This window comes from Pleurodeles waltl, chromosome 6 (assembly GCF_031143425.1).
Source record: "Pleurodeles waltl isolate 20211129_DDA chromosome 6, aPleWal1.hap1.20221129, whole genome shotgun sequence".
Lineage (NCBI taxonomy): Eukaryota > Metazoa > Chordata > Amphibia > Caudata > Salamandridae > Pleurodeles > Pleurodeles waltl.
In genome coordinates this window covers 606,488,888-606,510,307 of record NC_090445.1, presented here as the reverse complement: position 1 = coordinate 606,510,307, position 21,420 = coordinate 606,488,888, and the positions used below count along the sequence as shown (strand labels likewise).

The 21,420-nt window shown below is 46.0% G+C and overlaps 1 protein-coding gene across 1 annotated transcript in view; it reads right to left on the bottom strand.

Annotated features, from left to right (window-relative positions):
• The window catches only part of CPNE5 (copine 5), a 995,886-nt gene that overhangs the window by 308,020 nt on the left and 666,446 nt on the right, over positions 1–21,420 (bottom strand). Inside the window, exon 7 of the mRNA XM_069238884.1 lies at positions 11,248–11,307. Within this exon, the coding sequence (XP_069094985.1) occupies positions 11,248–11,307 (60 nt within the window). The remainder of the gene's footprint in view (positions 1–11,247; positions 11,308–21,420) is intronic.

The following is a 21,420-nucleotide window of genomic DNA, read 5'->3' as shown; positions in this document are numbered from 1 at the left end:
CTGACAGCTCCTGCGAGAATCCGCAGGACCAAGCATGATCCCTGTATGGTCTCAACGCAGATACCAGTACTCCTACAAGAGTCCTGCAAAAACCAAAGGAAGAATGTGGGATTGGGGTCAATGGGTGGCTGCTCACTAATAGGGCTTTGCCCGGCAGGCAGTGGCGGGGGGGGGATTCAACACCTGCGGGGTTGGGCGCAGGGCCTGGCTGCAAAAACACGAAAAATGCCAGGCATAAAAAACACTGGAATTCACCAGTTAGTCACAATTGAAACAAGTATGACTAGCACTACCAGATGTCGTCAGTGAAGTAATATGTGAAATGATAGGCAGCGCATCACAGTGGAGCAAGTTATAGCTATGTATAACTGGTGAATTTCAGTGTTTTTTTGGTTTTAAAAGGTAGTTTTTTAATTATTAAAAGACCTATGTATAAGACCACTATAACAATTTTTTTAGTCAAATTCTATGTTTTTTTAAACATAAAGTGATATCTCTTTTAATCATACATCTGTTGACAAGAACCTCCCATGCCCAGCCTTCTACCAAATGTGGTGGGGGGTGGGTTGACCACAGGGCCTGGCCTGAGGCCAGGGCCTGTACCCAATCCCTGTTGAAGACGATCTAGCCACAGACTTCCACCCCACAATTTTTTTTATTCCTGCATGACTCCTACATGATTCTCAAGTAACTTCTGTAGGAAGTTGGCTCTGTATGTACTATTTCAAAGTAAGAAATAGCATGCACAGAGTCCAATGGTTCCCCTTAGAGGTAAGATAGTGGCAAAAAAAAGATAATTCTAATGCTCGATTTTGTGGTCGTGTGGTCGAGCAGTAGGCTTATCAGAGGGTAGTGTTAAGCATTTGTTGTACACACACAGGCAATAAATGAGGAACACACACTCAAAGACAATTCCAGGCCAATAGGTTTTTATATAGAAACATATCTTTTCTTAGTTTATTTTAAAAACCACAGGTTCAAGATTTACAAGCAATACTTTAAATTAAAGGTACTTCACTTAGGAACTTTAAGAACTTTGAATTAGCAAAATAGCATATACAGTTTTCACACAAATGGCAATAAGCTATTTTAAAACTGGACACAGTGCAATTTTCAACAGTTCCTGGGGGAGGTAAGTGTTTGTTAGTTTTGCAGGTAAGTAAACCACCTACAGGGTTCAAAGTTGGGTCCAAGGTAGCCCACCGTTTGGGGTTCAGAGCAACCCCAAAGTTACCACACCAGCAGCTCAGGGCCGGTCAGGTGCAGAGGTCAAAGTGGTGCCCAAAACGCATAGGCTTCAATGGAGAAGGGGGTGCTCCGGTTCCAGTCTGCCAGCAGGTAAGTACCCGCGTCTTCGGAGGGCAGACCAGGGGGGTTTTGTAGGGCACTGGGGGGGACACAAGTCAGCACAAAAAGTACACCCTCAGTGGCACGGGGGCGGACGGGTGCAGTGTGCAAACACGCGTCGGGTTTACAATGTAGTCCAATGGGAGACCTAGGGGTCTCTTCAGCGATGCAGGCAGGCAAGGGGGGGGTCCTCGGTGTAGCCACCACCTGGGCAAGGGAGACGGCCACCTGGGGGTCGCTCCTGCACTGGTGGTCGGATCCTTTAGGTCCTGGGGGCTGCGGGTGCAGTGTCCTTACCAGGCGTCGGGTTCTTAGAAGCAGGCAGTCGGGGTCAGGGGGAGCCTCTGGATTCCCTCTGCAGGCATCGCTGTGGTGGCTCAGGGGGGTCAACTCTGGCTACTCATGGGCTCGCAGTCGCCAGGTAGTCCTCCCTGTAGCGTTGGTTCTCCACAAGTCGAGCCGGGGGCGTCAGGTGCAGAGTCCAAAGTCTCACGCTTCCGGCGGGAAACGTGTGTTCTTTCAAAGTTGCTTTTTTGTTGCAAAGAGGCTTCTTCCTTGGAGCAGAGCCGCTGTCCTCAGGAGTTCTTGGTCCTTTTAGATGCAGGGTAGTCCTCTGAGGCTTCAGAGATCGCTGGACCCTGTTGGAACGCGTCGCTGGAGCAGTTCTTTTGAAGTGGGGAGACAGGCCGGTAGAGCTGGGGCCAAAGCAGTTGGTGTCTCCGTCTTCTCTGCAGTTTTCAGCTCAGCAGTCCTTCGTCGTCTTAGGTTGCAGGAATCTAGTTTCCTAGGTACTGGGGAGCCCCTAAATACTGAATTTAGGGGCGTGTTTAGGTCTGGGAGGGCAGTAGCCAATGGTTACTGTCCTTGAGGGTGGCTACACTCTCTTTGTGCCTCCTCCCTGTGGGGAGGGGGGCACATCCCTAATCCTATTGGGGGAATCCTCCAAAATCAAGATGGAGGATTTCTAAAGGCATGGGTCACCTCAGATCAGGACACCTTAGGGGCTGTCCGTACTGGTGGGTGACTCCTCCTTGTTTTTCTCATTATCTCCCCTGGACTTGCCACCAAAAGTGGGGGCTGTGTCCAGGGGGCGGGCATCTCCACTAGCTGGAGTGCCGTGGGGCATTGTAACACGAAGCCTGAGCCTTTGAGGCTCACTGCTAGGTGTTACAGTTCCTGCGGGGGGAGGTGTGAAGCACCTCCACCCAGAGCAGGCTTTTGTTTCTGTCCTCAGAGAGGACAAAGGCCCTCACCACATGGGGTCAGAAACTCGTCTCTCAGCAGCAGGCTGGCACAGACCAGTCAGTCCTGCACTGAACAATTGGATAAAATACAGGGGGCATCTCTAAGATGCCCTCTGTGTGCATTTGTTAATAAATCCAACACTGGCATCAGTGTGGGCTTATTATTATGAGAAGTTTGATACCAAACTTCCCAGTATCCAGTGTAGCCATTATGGAGCTGTGGAGTTTGTTTTTGACCAACTCCCAGACCATATACTTAATCTGGCCACACTGTACTTACAATGTCTAAGGATAGACTTAGACACTGTAGGGGCTTATTGCTCATGCAGCTATGCCCTCACCTGTGGTATAGTGCACCCTGCCTTAGGGCTGTAAGGCCTGCTAGAGGGGTAACTTACCTATGCCACAGGCAGTATTTTGTGTGCATGGCATCCTGAGGGGGATGCCATGTCGAAGTTGCCTTTTTCTCCCCACCAACACACACAATCTGCAATGGCAGTGTGCATGTGTTAGGTGAGGGGTCCCTTAGGGTGGCACAACATATGCTACAGTCCTTAGGGACCTTCCCTGGTCACAGGGCCCTTGGTACCACTGGTACCTTTTACAAGGGACTTATCTGTGTGCCAGGGGTGTGCCAATTGTGGGAACAATGGTACATTTTAGGTGAAAGGACACTGGTGCTGGGGCCTGGTTAGCAGGCCCCCAGCACACTTCTCAGTCAAGTCAGTCTCAGTATCAGGCAAAAAGTGGGGGGTAACTGCAACAGGGAGCCATTTCCTTACAACTTCTGTAAAAGTTCCATGAAACCACATAGGGTGCCGAGGGAGCACAAGAACAAGTGGGTCAGGGTAACCCTTCACTGCCCCCTTACAGCCTCCTTATATGCCCCCTTTTTTAATCATGATTAATGAAATAGTCTGTTAGCAGTAGTCATAGAGAACAAATATCTGTGGATTGTATCATTAATAATGCTTTACAATGCTTATTATGTTAGTATGAGAAGAGATTATATTGGTGCAAGAGACATCGATTAATGATGGTGTAATCTGTTTGTAAACGTGTAGACACGTTACAAGATAGTGGATCCTATTGGGGGGCCGCATGTGGTGCTTTTTTGATATTTTAAATACTGGTGTAAGGGGAGGGGTTATAGAATTTACCTAGAAATTAAAGTATATAAGGAATTATAATGGCAGTTTTTGTTATTGTGAACAAGGCTGGTGAGCAGCCGAAATGCATAGATCTGATTCTGCAGCCACATTCTGGTAATAAAGTAATTTTGCAGCTATTGGAGTGCCAGTTTGTTCTTACATATTCAAAGGAGACCACTATATATATATCTATATATCTATATATATATATATAGATATATAGATATCTATATATATATATATATAGATATCTATATATCTATATATATATATATAGATATATATATAGATATCTATATATCTATATATAGTGGCAGTCACCACTAGGTAGTTATAGTTGGGACCTAGTTCCTATTAAACATGCAAATTTACTGAAAAAAACAAAGGTTACAGGGACTTTATATTTTGATTAACATTTAACCCATTCAAAACCACAGAAATTCAGAAATTCTGCATTTATAGTTATAGTTCTACTTATGTTAAGAAACTATGACTTGTTACTTTACTTCATGGCACAAGTTATAGTTTCCTCAGGTAAATATAAGTATAACTACAGAAAGAGGCAAGGGCAGCAAGCTGACCATACCAGACCGACAGGTGCAGCATAACAGACCATGAGGGGCAGGAGGGAGGGGGCAGGGGCACAAAAACGGACCAGGTTAGGGGCCTGTACATGAAAAACTGAGGACGGGGTGGAGGCAGCGCTGGACCATGGAGGGCAGACAGGATGGGCACTGCAAGCACAACACACCACGGAGGGCAACAGTGAGACTATAATATACACAAAGACAACAGAGGGAAGGTGGGAGGGGGTCAGGGGTAGCAAGCTGACTACCCAGGGAAGGTGGGGGGGTCTGTGGCAGCACAAAAGGCCATGCATGACAAGCAAGAGGGTTAGTGGCAGCACAATGGGCATGGTGGGCAAGAGGGAGGGGACAAGGGGATGCACAGAGGACCATGGAGGTCAGAATGGATGTGTTGGGGTTGGACACAGACAAGAGGGCATACAGATATCGGAGGGCAGGGGGAAAAGGGTAGAGGCAGCAAGCTAAGCTCATAGGGTAAGCGGGAGGGCAATGATAGGACAACGAACTGGGCATCGGAGGGCAGGAGGAGTGGGCAGGGACATCAAGCTAAATAGAGGGCAGTGACATCACATCGGATGATGCAGAGCAGGAGAGAGGGGAATGGTGCATGGACTCGGACAACACAGGGTAGGGAGGAGGTGTATGGGACAGCAAGCTAACTGTTCAGGGTAGGTGGGAAGGGTAGTGGCAGAACAACAGCCACACAGGGATGTAATGAGGGAGAAGGGGCATGGGCTTGGACAATGGATGGCAAGGGGGGGGGCAGGGGGGCAGGAGCAGCAACCATGGGTGGGAACAGCACAATGCTAGGCCAGGCCCTGAGTCCAACTCCACATTTGCTCCCTCCCCACCATGCATTGTGATGGGCTTTTAACTTAACCTTTAAAAAAACTAACAATTCACTGAGAAAAACAAAGGTTACAGGGATGTTATAGTTAGTAAATAGAATTTTTAAAAAAACCTTAGCAATTCATTAATAACCACAGGTTACAGGGACGTTGTGGTTAGGTGCAGATTTGTAATGCACAAAAACATATAAATTCAGCTGTTATAGTTAGAGTTATTTCTAGTAACTACAACTCATGCCCTAGGGGAGTGGTCTCCAAACGTTTTAATATCACGCCCTCCAAGTTAAAAAATAAAAATCATTGGGCCCCCCTTCTGAATTTTTCACAATTATTTTATAAAGATAGCAATGTTTAAATAAGTCTAGACCTATTTAAACATTGCAGTTAAGTACTGTTACCTTTTTAAAAAATGCAATAGCATGTTCCTGCTGAAAACAAAGCCCTGTTATCTGTATAAAGCTTCTATTGGCCAGAGCCTGGCGACCTCCCTGGGGTCACTTGAGGCCCCCCTAGGGGTGGCCCGCCTCCCAGTTTGAAGACCTCTGCCCTAGGGTAACTATAACTCGGGCCATCGCCATGCAATGCTAATTACCCCAGATATTACATCACTCATGACATCTTCTATAACATCATTGATAATATCACAGTAATATTTGCAGTCAATGTGTTGATTTAGAAAACTGTGCATGTTGAGGGTGCAAGTTATAGTTACCTTATGCACAAGTTATAGTTACTTGAGATAACTCTAACTATAACAGTTGAATTTATATGGTTTTGTGCGTGTAAAATCTGAACCTATCTATAACGTCCCTGTAACCTTTTTTTGTAAATATATATATAAATTAAATAGTGTCTATTCTAAACAAAAATGTGTGCATTTTCGGAACTCATAAGATGATGTTTGAAGAAAAATGACTGAATTTTCAACATATCTTTAAATCTATTACTTCAGTGATAAACCATGTGATGTTAGATCATAATATGACTTATTACTCATATTATTACTTTGGTGGCAGAGGTATTGCAGCTGTGGATGCTGTGTATGACCCATTTAAAGACATTTCAAATTGATAATGCTTTTTTAGCTTTTACTTTACAGCAGGCGCCCTGCCTGATGCGCTGATGTGATCATGGCTGACAATCCTGGAAGGGATGGTAACTATTACATCACTAATATTGGTAGCTCGAGATGATTTCCATTGACCATAAGTAGCTCCTATTACCAAAAAGGTTGGAGACCCCTGGCTTAGAGGAATTTGGGAAACTGCCTAAACAACACATTATGCCCAGACATAATCCTGTATTTTACCTGAGTGGCAATATTGATTGTATTTGTAGATTAATTGCAATATTTACTTGCATAGTATTTTTAAGGATTCCTCCCCATGATACATCATAAAATTGATTCTAGGTTCCTGTTGCGCACTGTAGTGTGGTGGGGGGTCGTTGGGTTAAAGCTGAGTTATGATGACCTGTTGGATCATCATTGTGGATTGCACTACCCAAGTAACAGTCAAGGATGAAAATAAAAAATAAAATAAGTTAAAAAAGGACCGTCACCCATTAGTATATTCCACACTCTCATCAGCAGTTACCAACAAGATTTCTCTCCAGTAGGAGAGAGCATTGATGGAGGCTTTACTTACAGCAAATCAATCATAGCAGGGAAAATAATATAGTTGACAATAAAGTGTTGACCTGCACTGTACTCAGTAGATCCACCTGGTGATCATGTTGATCTTTTGCTATGGTTATGGTCTGGTTTTGTAAAGAGGTTGATGTTTTATTGACTTACAAAGAGACCAGCAGATGATGTGTAAATGAGGTGATTGGAAGGTGCGAACATTTGACTATTTGTGTTAGCTTTTTATTTTAAATAGCTAATTTGATCAACACAAATCTAGCCCCGGGGGGAGTAAATAACTTTTCCAAGCAAGAAGGTATATAGATATTTTGGGGTACATAGAGTAAATATGCGAATCTCCAGTCATTACCATTGTTACCAGGTTTACAATTCAGTGACTCAGGAGTGAGTTTTCAGTGATCAAGATGACCATTGTTGTTAAGGCAGAGATCCTAATAAAATAATGGGTAGGTAAGAGGGAGTGAGTGGGGGCGTGGATTGTAGGAACAGGAATGTTTTCTGTTTTTTTTCCTGACCAGGTGGAGGGTGAGTGACAGTATTAGGTGAAGAATCAAATTATTTTACTGTGTGTAGATGGAGAATGGTTTTTGTGAGTTTTAATATGCTCTCTGCATTTACATGTGAATGATGCTAATGGTGCCTAGCTTGCTGGACAGGTGGTAGTTGCCCTACATTACCTGAATAGTTGGGCCACAGTGGATTCATTTTTACTCATAGAGTCCTGTTTGTTCTTGACAAAGGCTTTGTTAATGATACAATCAGTCTTGGATTTTGCCAGCTGTCATGATGATAACAAAATGAATGTTAAATGTAGCCAGTGGTTATTAAGTAATTTGTGGTGTGAAGGAATGAATTCAATGGGTTGTGGGTGGTGTTAGACTTTTCATCCTTGGTGTGGTCTCACTTAGCTTTTTGCCTCTGTTCCCCAGGTTTTTGATGTGTGCTGGACTCAGATTTTACTGTTTCTGTTACTCTGGGCACTTTACCACTGCTAACCAGTGCTAAAGTGCAAGTGCTCCTTTACAAAATGTGTATGTAATTGGCTTATCCATGATTGGCATATTTGATTTACTAGTAAGTCACTAGTAAAGTGCACTGGAGGTGCCAGGGCCTGTAAATCAAATGCTACTATTGGGCCTGCAGCACTGGTTGTGCCACCCACATAAGTAGCTATGTAATCATGTCTCAGACCTGCCACTGCAGTGTCTGTGTGTGCAGTTTTAACTGTAAATTCGACTTGGCAAGTGTACCCACTTGCCCGGCCTAAACCTTCCATTTTCTTACATGTAAGGCGCCCCTAAGGTAGACCCTAGGTAGCCCCAAGGGCAGGGTGCGGTGTATGGTTAAGGTAGGACACATAATAATGTGTTTTATATGTCCTGACAGTGAAATATTGCTAAATTAGTTTTTCACTGTTGCAAGGCCTGTCACTCTCATAGGTTAACATGGGGGCTACCTTTAAATCTGATTAAAGTGTAGATTCCCTTTGGGAGATGATAGACATGTGGAGTTTGGGGTCTCTGAGCTCACAAATTAAAAATACGTCTTTTAGTGAAGTTGATTTTAAGATTGTGTGTTTGAAAATGCCACTTTTGGAAAGTGAGCATTTTCTTGCTTATACCATTTCTGTGACCCTGCCTGTTTGTGGATTTCCTGTCTGGGTCGGTTTGACAGTTGGACTGATTGCACCTCACACTAGACAGTGACACAAAGGGAGCTAGGGTGTAGCCTGCATATCCTGATGAGCCATCTGTGCTAGGAGGGAGGGGAGGAGTGGTCACTCACACCTGAAAGGGCTGTGCCTGCCCTCACACAATGCAGCCTCCAACCCCCTTGTGAGTGTCTGGGGCCTGGCCTGGGCAGGGCAGGATTTCACATTCAAAAGAGACTTTACTTTGAAGTAGGCCTACTTCAAAGGAGAAATTGGGTATAAGAAGGGCACCCAAATCCACAGACTTGAGAAACACTTCTGGAAACAAGAGGAACCTCTGCCTGGAGAAAAGCCGAGGAAGAAGAGCTGCCCTGCCTGTGACCGTGCTTTCCTGCCGTTGCTGCTTCTGCCAGAGTTAGAGGGCAAAGACTGGACTTTGTGTGCCTTCCATCTTGAGAAGAACTCTCCAAGGCTTGATTTAGAGCTTGCCTCCTGTTGTTTGAAGTGTCAGGGACAGCAAAGACTTCTCTCTGCCAGCACCTGGAGTCTCTGGAGAGACTCCTACTCTGCCAAGTGGTGCCCATCCAGTTCCTGGGAGCCTGAAAGGGGAAGCTGGCAGCCTAAAGGGAGGAAATCCACGCACAGAGCACCGTGTGGGGAAAAGATCGACGCAGCTCTGATCTGCGGCTGGAGAAACAACGCACCGCCGGCCCCGCGGCTGAAAATCGACGCTCACCGGAAATGCGACTGAAGAATCGACGCACGGAGCAGGAGAAACGATGCGCAGCATCGCTGATGGAGACTTGGAGATCGAAACCTACACTGCGTGATTTTTTTATCATTGTGCATCTGGATTTCTGATGCAAGTACCGCTGGGTGTGTACAAACGATGCAAGGCCTGCCCGGACCTGAGAGTACTGACCAGATTGACGCATCGCACTCCTGCGGAGAGAAGGAACAACGCGCCCCGACTAGAAGAAAGGAGAAACAACGCAAGGTCCCGCTCATGAGTGGAATCGACGCATTGCAAGCCCTTTTTGATGCACACTCACCCGTGTGGGGTTCTTTTTGACGCACCCAAGGTACATTTTCACACTAACAGTGTTAGTGTGTGTTTAAAACTACTTAAAGACTCTTTTTGCATTTGTATTTATAACTTGATAACTTGACTTGTGTAATGTGGATTTTTGTTGTTTTGGTCTTGTTTTGTTTAGATAAATATTTCCTATTTTTCTAAGCCGTGTTGTGTCATTTTGTAGTGTTTTTATTAAGTTACTGTGTGTGTGGGTACAAATACTGTACACCTAGCACTCTAAAGTTAAGCCTACTGCTAAGCCAAGCTACCATGGGGGTAATCAGGGGTTAGCTGAGGGTGATTCTCTTTTACCCTGACTAGAGTGAGGGTCCTTGCATGAACAGGGGGTAACCTGACTGTCAACCAAAGACCCCATTTCTAACAGGTGGAATCCATTAACAAATCTAGAAAGAATTGCTGCTATCATTGTGCGAAAGCAGAAGACCTTGTACAGATGAAAAAAAGTGGCACAAGGAAGAAGGGGTTTATCTTCCAGGGGAGATTCAGATAAGTGCAAAGCTGTCATTTCTTGGCTGCTTGACCCACCCGTAAACCCATGGTCAGAGTCTATGTAACAGCTGAGCATCTTAAAGCAGTAGGTGGGTGTGGGTGTTGTCCCCTCAAGGTTCATATCTGGCGGGCAGAATCCAGTTTGGTTTCTGCATGTTATCCCATAAATTTCACATTGATGGCTTTATTTCAGGAACATAACAGACATCTATGACTGAATGAGACTGAGGCCTGAAGGTATATGTAATGAATGGACAGCATATGAGATTAATTCAAAGGAGAAAAATAAGTTATATAGGGTGAGGGGTGTGATGGGCTGCCCTTCACAATGGAGGCGAGAGCACAGTACTACCATCAGAGGAGGTATTAGGCCAAAGCTGCATGATAAACTATCTTGTTCAAAAGAGTTATAGGAAGATCACATTTTCTACATTATTTTTCTAGAATATATCATTTATGGTTAAAGAGCCCAGGGCGTGTGGTCTCTGCGGTCACTGGTAGCATGCGGTTATCTATAACTATTAAGTGCATTTTTGGTAGCCGGGATTAAACGGGAGGCAACATTATTTGCATTTTAAATATTTAAACACTGATTGATAGGCTATGTATCACTTTCGTGGGAGTGTAAGTATTCCCTCCGTCACACCTTTCGGCCCCATTGCCTATTTAGTATAACAGAGTAACAATGGGGAACAGATACACCCATGACCTTTCTCTTCTAGAACATTACATGAAGGTATGTGTGGCAAGTGTCAGCCACTAGCAGCAGGCTCTCTTCCTACTACAAACACAGCAACTGTAGGAACTAAGATAAGTGCCCACCACACAAGACATAAGGCGTCCCTTTATCAAGAGTGCAGGTGTCATAATTGCTCCATGTAGAAGTCTTAAATGTGCAAAAGTATCAGTTCAGTCTACCATCTGTTAAAAAAGACGTCTTGCTTTGGCAGTAGGAGGTTATAGCAAGAATAAATTGCAACAGCAATACACTGCTATGCATGAAGTAAGGCCGTCCACATTTACTCTGGGTCCAGCTGCAACTAAAAGACTTAGTTTATCTTCTCATTATATAGCTGTGGTGCGGCCTTTTAGCTGAATACCTGTCTATGTCACAACATGCAGGAACTTATTAGATAACCGAAATGCACCTTGGAAATTTATGGTATGAAAATTGGAAATTGATTCTTACCCATTGGATACTGAGGGCATTGGCTTGCCCGTCCTGGAGTGCAGTGTGTACGCACCCATCCTAAGGAAGAAGAAAGAGAAGTTTAGGAAGTGTCCTTGGGTTCAGAGAAAATATTTACTTACAAGTAAACATTGCAATCAGCAGTACTGTTTTTAAAGCCTGTGGGCAAAGTCCATCTAATACATAGATTGCTAAACTCACCTTCGAGGGAAACAGGGCCGGGTTGTCCCTCTACACAGGCAACAAAGAGAAAGTCCCTTAGAAAACAGTAGCCTTCTGGAATAAGGATTTTTGATGCCAAGAGCCAGGCTGCTGCAACACCATATCTATGTTTCTGAACAAAACTTGCATGGCTGGGTGGCTTGCTTCAAGGAGACTCCTATGTCCCTTATTTCTGCCAGGATGAAGGTACTGACTCCTCCCAGGTCTCATATGCTTCACCACACCATCTTTCTCTCGCCACTGCTGTCAGTGGTATTGGTTCTGAATGGCTGCGCGGTTAGAGCAGTGGTGCACATGAGCATGGTTATGAAAGCGCCATGGGCGAGTCAAGAACTTTGAGCTCATGGACACATGGGACACTCCGGAGTCAAAAGAATATCTCAGGGAGCGGGGACGAAAAACACTGTGGTAACCATAGGGATTATGCTTTCGGGGTGCTCAAGCACCATCGACAAAAGGGGAATCTTAGGTGTTTCATTTTTTGATCGATGGTTGTCGCGCACAGAGAGAAGTTAATTCTAAAAATGACCATGATGCTTTGGGGTGTGGGACAGACGCCCGCTGTCTTCTCTCTTCCAAGTCCCAGTCAGGAGGGACAGTGGGACATCCGCAGGTGAGAGCTTGAGAAAGACAAGTACCAATGCCTGGCTCCTAAATAGGGGTTCCGCCCCCACCCAAATAAAGACGCCCCCCTCCCGACCCACACCCCAGCTCCTCTTCGGCCTTGAAAACAGCCCTGCAGGGAAGGTCTGAAGCTTGGTGAAGGGAGGCAACGCCGCTCTAATAGAAGCTTTTGAGTAAGTGGCGTGATCACACTTGAACACACCACATCGCTTCTCATTTTACAGTGAATGCCCCGGCCACACTTGCAGTTATGTCCTCTTTTCGCTTAATTTAACACTAGACATTAAATTACTTGTAATGTGTAAATGTTCCATTCATTCCTTTCATCGTGACACTTTCTTGCCGTTTGTGCCTGGCTATTTTCTAAGCTGTTCATGGCAATATACTGCTTACGATTTGTGACTTGTAGTGCAATGCAGCTTCGGCGTCTCTCGAAGAGAACAGCGGCGCTGCTGCAGGCCCGCAGGCCGTGGATCTCGGAGGAGACAAGCACGTGGCACGTCACACTCTCCACGTGATATTAGGATGGACATCTCCTTCCATTTAAAACACTTAAGCAATAAGAACCCTATCGTTTAAACACGTAACAACGTATTTACTCCATGTGCACAGCTGAATACATGTTTTTGCCAGGTATTTCGAACACGTTAAAATACAGAGTGAAAATGCATGGTTGTCAATGTAATCAGCAGAAACCAAACGCTCTTTGGTGGCATTAGCTGAGGTCACTGGGGAGCTGAGAACAGTGAACTGATTGGAATGAGGTCTGCGCCTGCCTGCGCTGAGCACACTGTACAAGCAGTGCAGGGTGCGAGGGGCACGTGGCCGCGCCAGTGGTTGAGCGTTTGTCTACACAAATAGTGCAGTCTGAGTGTGTCAGTCAAACTGCACTAAAGAGCAGTCAGCGGCGTTAACCGTGGCTGCATGGCTGCACAATTCAAATAGCAGTGTATCTGGTGCATGTGTGTGTTCTAAGCACATCAGCCAAAAAATGAAGTGTTTCTAGTTTGTTTGTGGATGCGCAAGGTGCTTAATACAGATTCTGCAATGTTTCTATTCAGTGTGTGTGGGTGGAGTGCACCCACACGTCGAAGCACTAAGCACATGATACAGATAGTGCAAGGTTTCCCGAATGTGTGCTGGTTTGTTTGACTCCAATAAGCACATGATACAAATAATGAACTATACCTGGTTTGTGGGTGGCTGCAATAAGCACATAGTTCAAATCGTGCAATGTTTCTAGTCTGTCAATGTCTGTGCATGCAAGAGTGCGCGCGCACTGTTTCTTCTACGCCCTTGTGCGTATTCCTGCCTGGCTAAGTTATATCATACAACCCAGACGAGAAGCATCCTAAACAACGCAGCCTAAGCCACACGGACATTAACCACACAAGCGCAACAACGCTTGCCTAAACCACGACTGCCTTTTTCTCTGCCTTAACCACGCTTGTGCCTAAACCACACATATACATGGTTAAGGCAAAGATAAGGCAGAGAGCGGTCTAATGGTGCAGAGATAAGAGAAGGAAGGATTGGGAAGGATCAGGAGAGGACACAGTGAGGAAGTGGGGCTGGGACAGGGTTGGGGTGGTAGTTTTTAGGAGGTGGATTTAGGGCTTGGGTATAGTTTATATTTTAGGGGCCGAGGCGGGGGAGTCGGGGGAGTTTATTTTTTAGGGCTTAGGAAGAGTGAGGGGTCTAGTAGTTTATATTTTATGGGCAGGGGTGGTGGGGTCAGGGTAGCTTATTTTTTAGAGGTGGGGAAGTTTAAGGAAGGGCGGGGAAGGGAGGAGAGGTGAGGAGGAAGGATCGGGAGAGGATGCGGTGAGGTAAGTGCAGCTGGGGCAGGGTTTGGGGCAGGGTTTGGTGAGTCGTTTTTAGCGGTGGGGTGGATTTAGGGTGAGTGGAGGGGGTTGGAGTAGTTTATTTTTAGGAGCGGAGTGGGGGGGTGTCAGGGTAATTTTATTTTTAGAGGCCGGGAAGAGAGAAGAAGGGCGGAGAGGAGAGGAGGAAGGATCGGGAGAGGATGCAGTGAGGTAAGTGGAGCTGCGTCAGAGTTTGGGGTAGTTTTTAGCAGTGGTGGTGGATTTAGGGCTTAGGATGGGTGGGAATGTCAGGGTAGTTTATTTTTTAGGGGTGAGGCTCAGGGAAGTTTATTTTTTAGAGTTTAGGGTGGGTGGGAAGTCAGGGTAGTTTAGCTGTTAGGGGTGGGAGAGGTTTTAGGGCCCAGGGCGGGTGTGGGGGTCAGGGTAGTTTTTTTATGTAAACAGGAGCCAGGGTTTTTGGCTGGGGTTTTAGGGGTGGGGTTAGTTTTTTAGGTTATAAGGGGCATTGCATAAGACAACCACACATGAGTTTCCACATATTCCTTTACTAAGCATACTTTTAGAACAAAGTTCATTGTAAAGGTGTAAAGAAATGGCTCCCTGTTGCAGTTACCCCCCACTTTTTGCCTGATACTGATGCTGACTTGACTGAGAAGTGTGCTGGGACCCTGCTATCCAGGCCCCAGCACCAGTGTTCTTTCACCTAAAATGTACCATTGTTTCCACAATTGGCACAACCCTGGCACCTAGGTAAGTCCCTTGTAACTGGTACCCCTGGTACCAAGGGACCTGATGCCAGGGAAGGTCTCTAAGGGCTGCAGCATGTCTTATGCCACCCTAGGGACCCCTCACTCAGCACAGACACACTGCTTGCCAGCTTGTGTGTGCTGGTGGGGAGAAAATGACTAAGTCGACATGGCACTCCCCTCAGGGTGCCATGCCAACCTCCCACTGCCTGTGGCATAGGTAAGTCACCCCTCTAGTAGGCCTTACAGCCCTAAGGCAGGGTGCACTATACCACAGGTGAGGGCATATGTGCATGAGCACTATGCCCCTACAGTGTCTAAGCAAAACCTTAGACATTGTAAGTGCAGGGTAACCATAAGAGTATATGGGCTGGGAGTCTGTCAAAAACGAACTCCACAGCTCCATAATGGCTACACTGAATACTGGGAAGTTTAGTATCAAACTTCTCAGAATAATAAACCCACACTGATGCCAGTGTTGGATTTATTAAAAAATGCACACAGAGAGCATCTTAGAGATGCCCCCTGTATTTTACCCAATTGTTCAGTGTAGGCTGACTGGTTCCAGCAGCCTGCCACACTAGAGACATGTTGCTGGCCCCATGGGGAGAGTGCCTTTGTCACTCTGAGGCCAGTAACAAAGCCTGCACTGGGTGGAGATGCTAACACCTCCCCCAGGCAGGAGCTGTCACACCTGGCGGTGAGCCTCAAAGGCTCACCCCTTTGTGCCAGCACCGCAGGACACTCCAGCTAGTGGAGTTGCCCGCCCCCTCCGGCCACGGCCCCCACTTTTGGCGGCAAGGCCGGAGAAAATAATGAGAAAAACAAGGAGGAGTCACTGGCCAGTCAGGACAGCCCCTAAGGTGTCCTGAGCTGAAGTGACTCTAACTTTTAGAAATCCTCCATCTTGCAGATGGAGGATTCCCCAATAGGATTAGGGATGTGACCCCCTCCCCTTGGGAGGAGGCACAAAGAGGGTGTACCCACCCTCAGGGCTAGTAGCCATTGGCTGCTAACCCCCCAGACCTAAACACGCCCTTAAATTTAGTATTTAAGGGCTCCCCTGAACCTAAGAATTTAGATTCCTGCAACTTACCTGAAGAAGAAGACTGCTGAGCTGAAAAACCCCTGCAGAGGAAGAACAGAGGACACCAACTGCTTTGGCCCCAGTCCTACCGGCCTGTCTCCTGCCTTCCAAAGAACCCTGCTCCAGCGACGCTTTCCAAGGGACCAGCGACCTCTGAATACTCTGAGGACTGCCCCGCTTCAAGAAAGACTAGAAACTCCCGAGGACAGCGGCACTGCTCCAAAAGAACTGCAACTTTGTTTCAAGTAGCAGATTTAAAGACCCCTGCAACTCCCCGCAAGAAGCGTGAGACTTGCAACACTGCACCCGGTGACCCTGACTCGACTGGTGGAGAACAACCAACTCAGGGAGGACCCTCCGGCGACTCTACGACTGTGAGTAACCAAAGTTGTCCCCCCTGAGCCCCCACAGCGACGCCTGCAGAGGGAATCCCCAGGCTCCCCCTGACCGCGACAGTCTGAACTCCATTTCCCGACGGCTGGAAAAGACCCTGCACCCGCAGCCCCCAGCCCCTAAAGAAACGGAACTTCTGTGCAGGAGTGACCCCCAGGAGGCCCTCTCCCTTGCCCAGGTGGTGGCTACCCCGAGGAGCCCACCCTTGCCTGCCTGCATCGCTGGAGAGACCCCTTGGTCTCCCATTGAAAACTAAAGGAAACCCGACGCTTGTTTGCACACTGCACCCGGCCGCCCCCGCGCTGCTGAGGGTGTACTTTCTGTGTGGACTTGTGTCCCCCCCCGGTGCCCTACAAAACCCCCCTGGTCTGCCCTCCGAAGACGCGGGTACTTACCTGCTGGTAGACTGGAACCGGGGCACCCCCTTCTCTCCATTATAGCCTATGTGTTTTGGGCACCTCTTTGACCTTTGCACCTGACCGGCCCTGAGCTGCTGGTGTGATAACTTTGGGGTTGCTCTGAACCCCCAACGGTGGGCTACCTTGGACCAAAAACTGAAATCCGTAAGTGACTTACTTACCTGTGAAAACTAACAAAAACTTACCTCCCCCAGGAACTGTGAAAATTGCAGTGTGTCCACTTTTAAAACAGCTTATTGTGTTTTATGTAAAAAGTATACATGCTAATGTAATGATTTAAAGTTCCTGAAGTACTTACCTGCAATACCTTTCAAATGAGATATTACATGTAGAATTTGAACCTGTGGTTCTTAAAATAAACTAAGAAAATATATTTTTCTATAACAAAACCTATTGGCTGGATTTGTCTCTGAGTGTGTGTGAGAGTTTTCTGTAAGAACTAACCAAACAATATAAATAGCAGTTTCTGGTGTGCGTATGGGAGGCTGTAGTCAGTATATTATTAAGTGATATGTTTATAATATGTGTGGTGGAAATATGGTTGATGCAAAAAGAGCAATATTTACATTCTCTCTGCATCACAGAACATGATATAAATAGGGCAGGGCTTACAGTCTGTGCCAAGCTGCTAAAAGAACATGCCATTAACTATGCTTATAAACCTTTAACGGAACAAAACAGGCTCCATTGGCTTTGTCAAGGCTTGTTTTCTCTTCCAACTTTTGGCAATTAAAACGTACCAAAAAAAAAATCATGGATATTCACAAGTTATAGTTATCTGGTGTAACTATCCCAGCCCCCACCCCTCACACTGGGCACAATGTTGTCATCAAGGATTTACTTTCAGATGTCATAAGTGTTGTTTTCAATGATGTCATAGGAGATGTTATGAGTGATGTAGCATGTTAGGTCATAAGCAGTCCATGGCGAGGGCTTGACTAGTTAACTCAGTTAATCATAACTGGTGGTTTTCAGTGTTTTTTTAGTTCCAAATGTTATGTTTTAACTGAATTTTCACCAAATTATAAAGTCACTTTAACATTTGCTTTTTTCAAGGGGGTCGGGGGCAAGACCTTTATGGCCCCACTAGCTCCCCAACCAGCACCCATCTCAGATGATGGTGAGATTCGTCCTTACTTTCTTGGGTGCCCCAGTCCCACCCAGGGCATCCACAACTTTTTAAACATTGAGGGTGCGGGGGAGGCCCAAGGCCTCTCACCCAGTGACAGCCTTTCTGTTACAGCCATAGGCATTAGCATTCTTAGTCCCCTTGTCCCTGGGGAATGGTAACTTTGAGCCAAAATCTGTCTCAACACTCCTGCCTATATTTTTAAAAATAAAATAATATGGCAACTCCCAGCCCCTTGCCCACCCTGGAGAGATAATAATGTTGAAGGGTGGGATTCTCCTTTTTAAAAAGGTTTTTAGCTGTATTGCAGTACCGTCGGGGTATTCCCTACCCTGCCCCATATGCTATTTGTTTTTAGGACACAGGGGCTGTGGCCCTGAGTCCTAACATGGGTGCTGTAATATAATTGTTGATGTTAATGGTAGCCAATCAGATTTTATCTTTTGATTTGTGGGTCCTGCATGACTACAGCATCTATAGATATACATTTTTTAACTTATTTTTTCAAAAAACTACTGAACAGATTTACACCAAATTACAAAAAGCACACTTTCAGGGTAAATATCTAGTTTTCTTTCAAATTTGGTGTAACCCCTTTCAGACGTTTTGGCTGTAGTGTTTTCTAAAGTTCTTACAGGAAATTGCCTGGGGAAAATATGTATTGGGATCCCTCCTCTTTTTCTCAGTCCTGCTTGATAGGTCACCCCAAAAATTTACTAGAAGGAGCTGAGGCAGATGGAGCTTTTTTGGAAAGTTTTATGATGATTTGTCAAACTGCACAAAAGTTATAACCAAGCCAAATAAATCAATTATCTAGGAAAGCATAGTCCTAACTATAACTACACAATGGTGAATGCTGTGTAATATGTCTGTGTGTATGTGTGTGTGTGTGTATATATATATATATATATATATATAGGGATAGATAGATAGATAGATAGATAGATAGATAGATAGATAGATAGATAGATAGATAGATAGATAGATAGATAGATAGATAGATATGCAAGCACACACAATCTTGTCTACCTAGGCCTACACATAATATCTTTACTGATTTCTCAAGTCCCTTTTTGTTTGTGCCATATTACTTCTCCCTCCTGGTTTTATGCTGAGTTTGGATGTTTCCAACAGCAAAAGTGTTATGTTTATGTGTACTAATGTATTACTACTGTGATTGTTTTCAGCAGTCAAAAAACGCACTTGTCTCATGGGTGTAATGCATGTTCGAGATGAGCTTTAAAGTAGGCCTGGGTGGAGTTCGGGGAGTTCCACATAGCAGAACTCCGCAAAGTGACCCAAAAACTCAGTCGCGGTACATGGAGTTCTGCAAGCGGTGGAGTGCGTTAGGTTGCACCGTTCGTGGAGATTTTTATTGCCAGGTGTTTGCCCCGCATTGTAAAATCAGCGCGAACTGCACCACGCACAGCGCAAAATGGCACTTCTTCTTTCTTGCTGCTCAAATAGATTTTCTACTCAAGCGGCAGCTTACTAAACGCAACGGAAGGTTTCTTAATGCAATCAGCAGAGACCATCTGCAACCACCCACTTTGAGAAATCTCACAGAGAGGTGGTCTGGAGTAAGATTTTCCTTGCTTGTGGTTGCCAACTTAACGATGGCGAGCGTGAGCAAAGAAAAGAATTCCATTATGCAGAGTTTTTCATAACTCTACGCTCCAAGCGGAGAGGGAAAAACTCTGCAAACTCCACAAGCAGAGCGGAGTTCACTGCCCACCCCTACTTTAAAGAACTCTACAGCCCTGGAAAAAATAAATAACACCTTCTTTTCAAGACCTCCACTGGCTACCATGGACAGCGCTTAGGCATGTGAATTTGGTTTCCTCACTATACTTAACATCTACAAGTAACTTCTGGCTTTAGCTACATTTTACATATTTTAAAAATAGGAACAGGAGAAGTGTTAAATGTCTCCATTGATGCTGGGGCCTAAATTGGCAAACGTAATTCTCACAGTATGCAAAGTTATCTCTGTTTCCATCTTGTTCCCTCTCGTCTCTTTACTCCCCCACTTGATTTTCCTTGCAGATGGACCTTAAATTTCCAGGAGAGAACTTTGCAGGGGTTTATACCACATGCCTAGTCAAAACCCTTGCCCAGCCTAGCCTGGTCCTAACTGTCAGATACCCAAGTCTCTTGGTTATGGCTTGTCGTGGTCGCCATCATCACTTCTATCCAGAAAGCCTGCTCAGCATGTTAGCACACTTTGATGACATCTACAGTGATCTGAAGGTCACAAGTTTGAAGCCCTGCAAGGCAGACTCTGCCTTCTCCTACTATTGATTTTCTACAATTTGGTAATTGCAGCATTTTAATAGTTGCTCAGAAAAGGCAGATGTGTGTTTCAAGTGCAATATTTTTTTTAAAAAAGCTCTTTAAAGTGTTTTCCTGCAAGGACTTTCTCAATCTTTGGATGTGTCAAGGGTGCAGAGTAATATACTTCAACTATTTTACTAAAAACCACATAAATCACCAAGCAGAATCCCTAACATACAGCTGGGCTGCAGCGTGTTCCTTCAACGTGTTACAATAACAAGCACCAAAGCATCACAACTAGAGGGCCTGGGTGTGAAATCTAATCAATCAATCAATCAAACATTTGTAAGGCACGCTACTCACCCACTAGGGTCTCAAGATGCTGAAAAGGATGGGATGGGAAGGAACTGCTACTGCTCGAATATCCAGGTCTTGAGGCGTTTCCTGAAGGTCAGGAGTTCCTGGGTCTGTCATAGGTGGGCGGGGAGGGTGTTCCAGGTCTTGGCGGCGAGGTGGGAAAAGGATCTGCCGCCCGCTGTAGTTCGATGGATGCGAAGGGCGGTGGCGAGGGCAAGCTTGGTGGAGTGGAGCTGGGGGGTGGGATCATGGAAGGTGAGTTGCTCGCTGAGTTAGGCAGGGCCCGTGTTGTGAAGAGCTTTGTGGGCGTGGATGAGGAGTTTGAAGGTGATCCACTTGGTGACTGGAAGCCAGTGTAGGTCTCTGAGGTGGGCTGAGATGTGGTCGTGGCTTGGGATGTTGAGGATGAGGCATGTGGAGGCGTTCTGTATACGTTGTAGTTTCTTCTGGAGCTTGGCTGTGGTTCCTGCATAGATCGCGTTGCCGTAGTCCAATCTGCTGCTGACGAGGGTGTGAGTGACAGTCCTTGTTTCGATGGAGATCCATCTGAAGATCTTGGGAAGCATGCGGAGGGTGTTGAAGCAGGAAGATGAAACGGCATTGACTTGATGGGTCATGGTGAGCGATGAGTCTAGGATGAAGCCTAGATTGCGTGTATGGGTGGTGGGTGTGGGTGCAGTTCCTAGGGTGGCTGGCCACCAGGAGTCATCCCATGCAGAGCGGTTTGAGCTGAGGATGAAGATCTCTGTCTTGTCCGAATTAAGTTTGAGGCGGCTCTTCTCCATCCAGTTGCAGATGGTACGTAGTCCGTCGTGGAGGATGGTTTTGGTGGTGGCAGGGTCCTTGGTGAGTGAGAGGATCAGCTGGGTGTTGTCGGCGTAGGAGACGATGTTGAGGTTGTGGGATCGGACGATGTTGGCGAGCGGTGCCATGTAGATGTTAAAAAGAGTTGGGCTGAGGGAAGACCCTTGGGGAATGCCGCAGAAGATCTTGGTGGCTTCCGACAGGGAGGGAGGGAGGGAGGCGGACTCTCGGAGTTCTGCCAGAGAGGAAGGATGTGATCCAGTGCAGGGCCTTGTGGTGGATCCCGGCATCG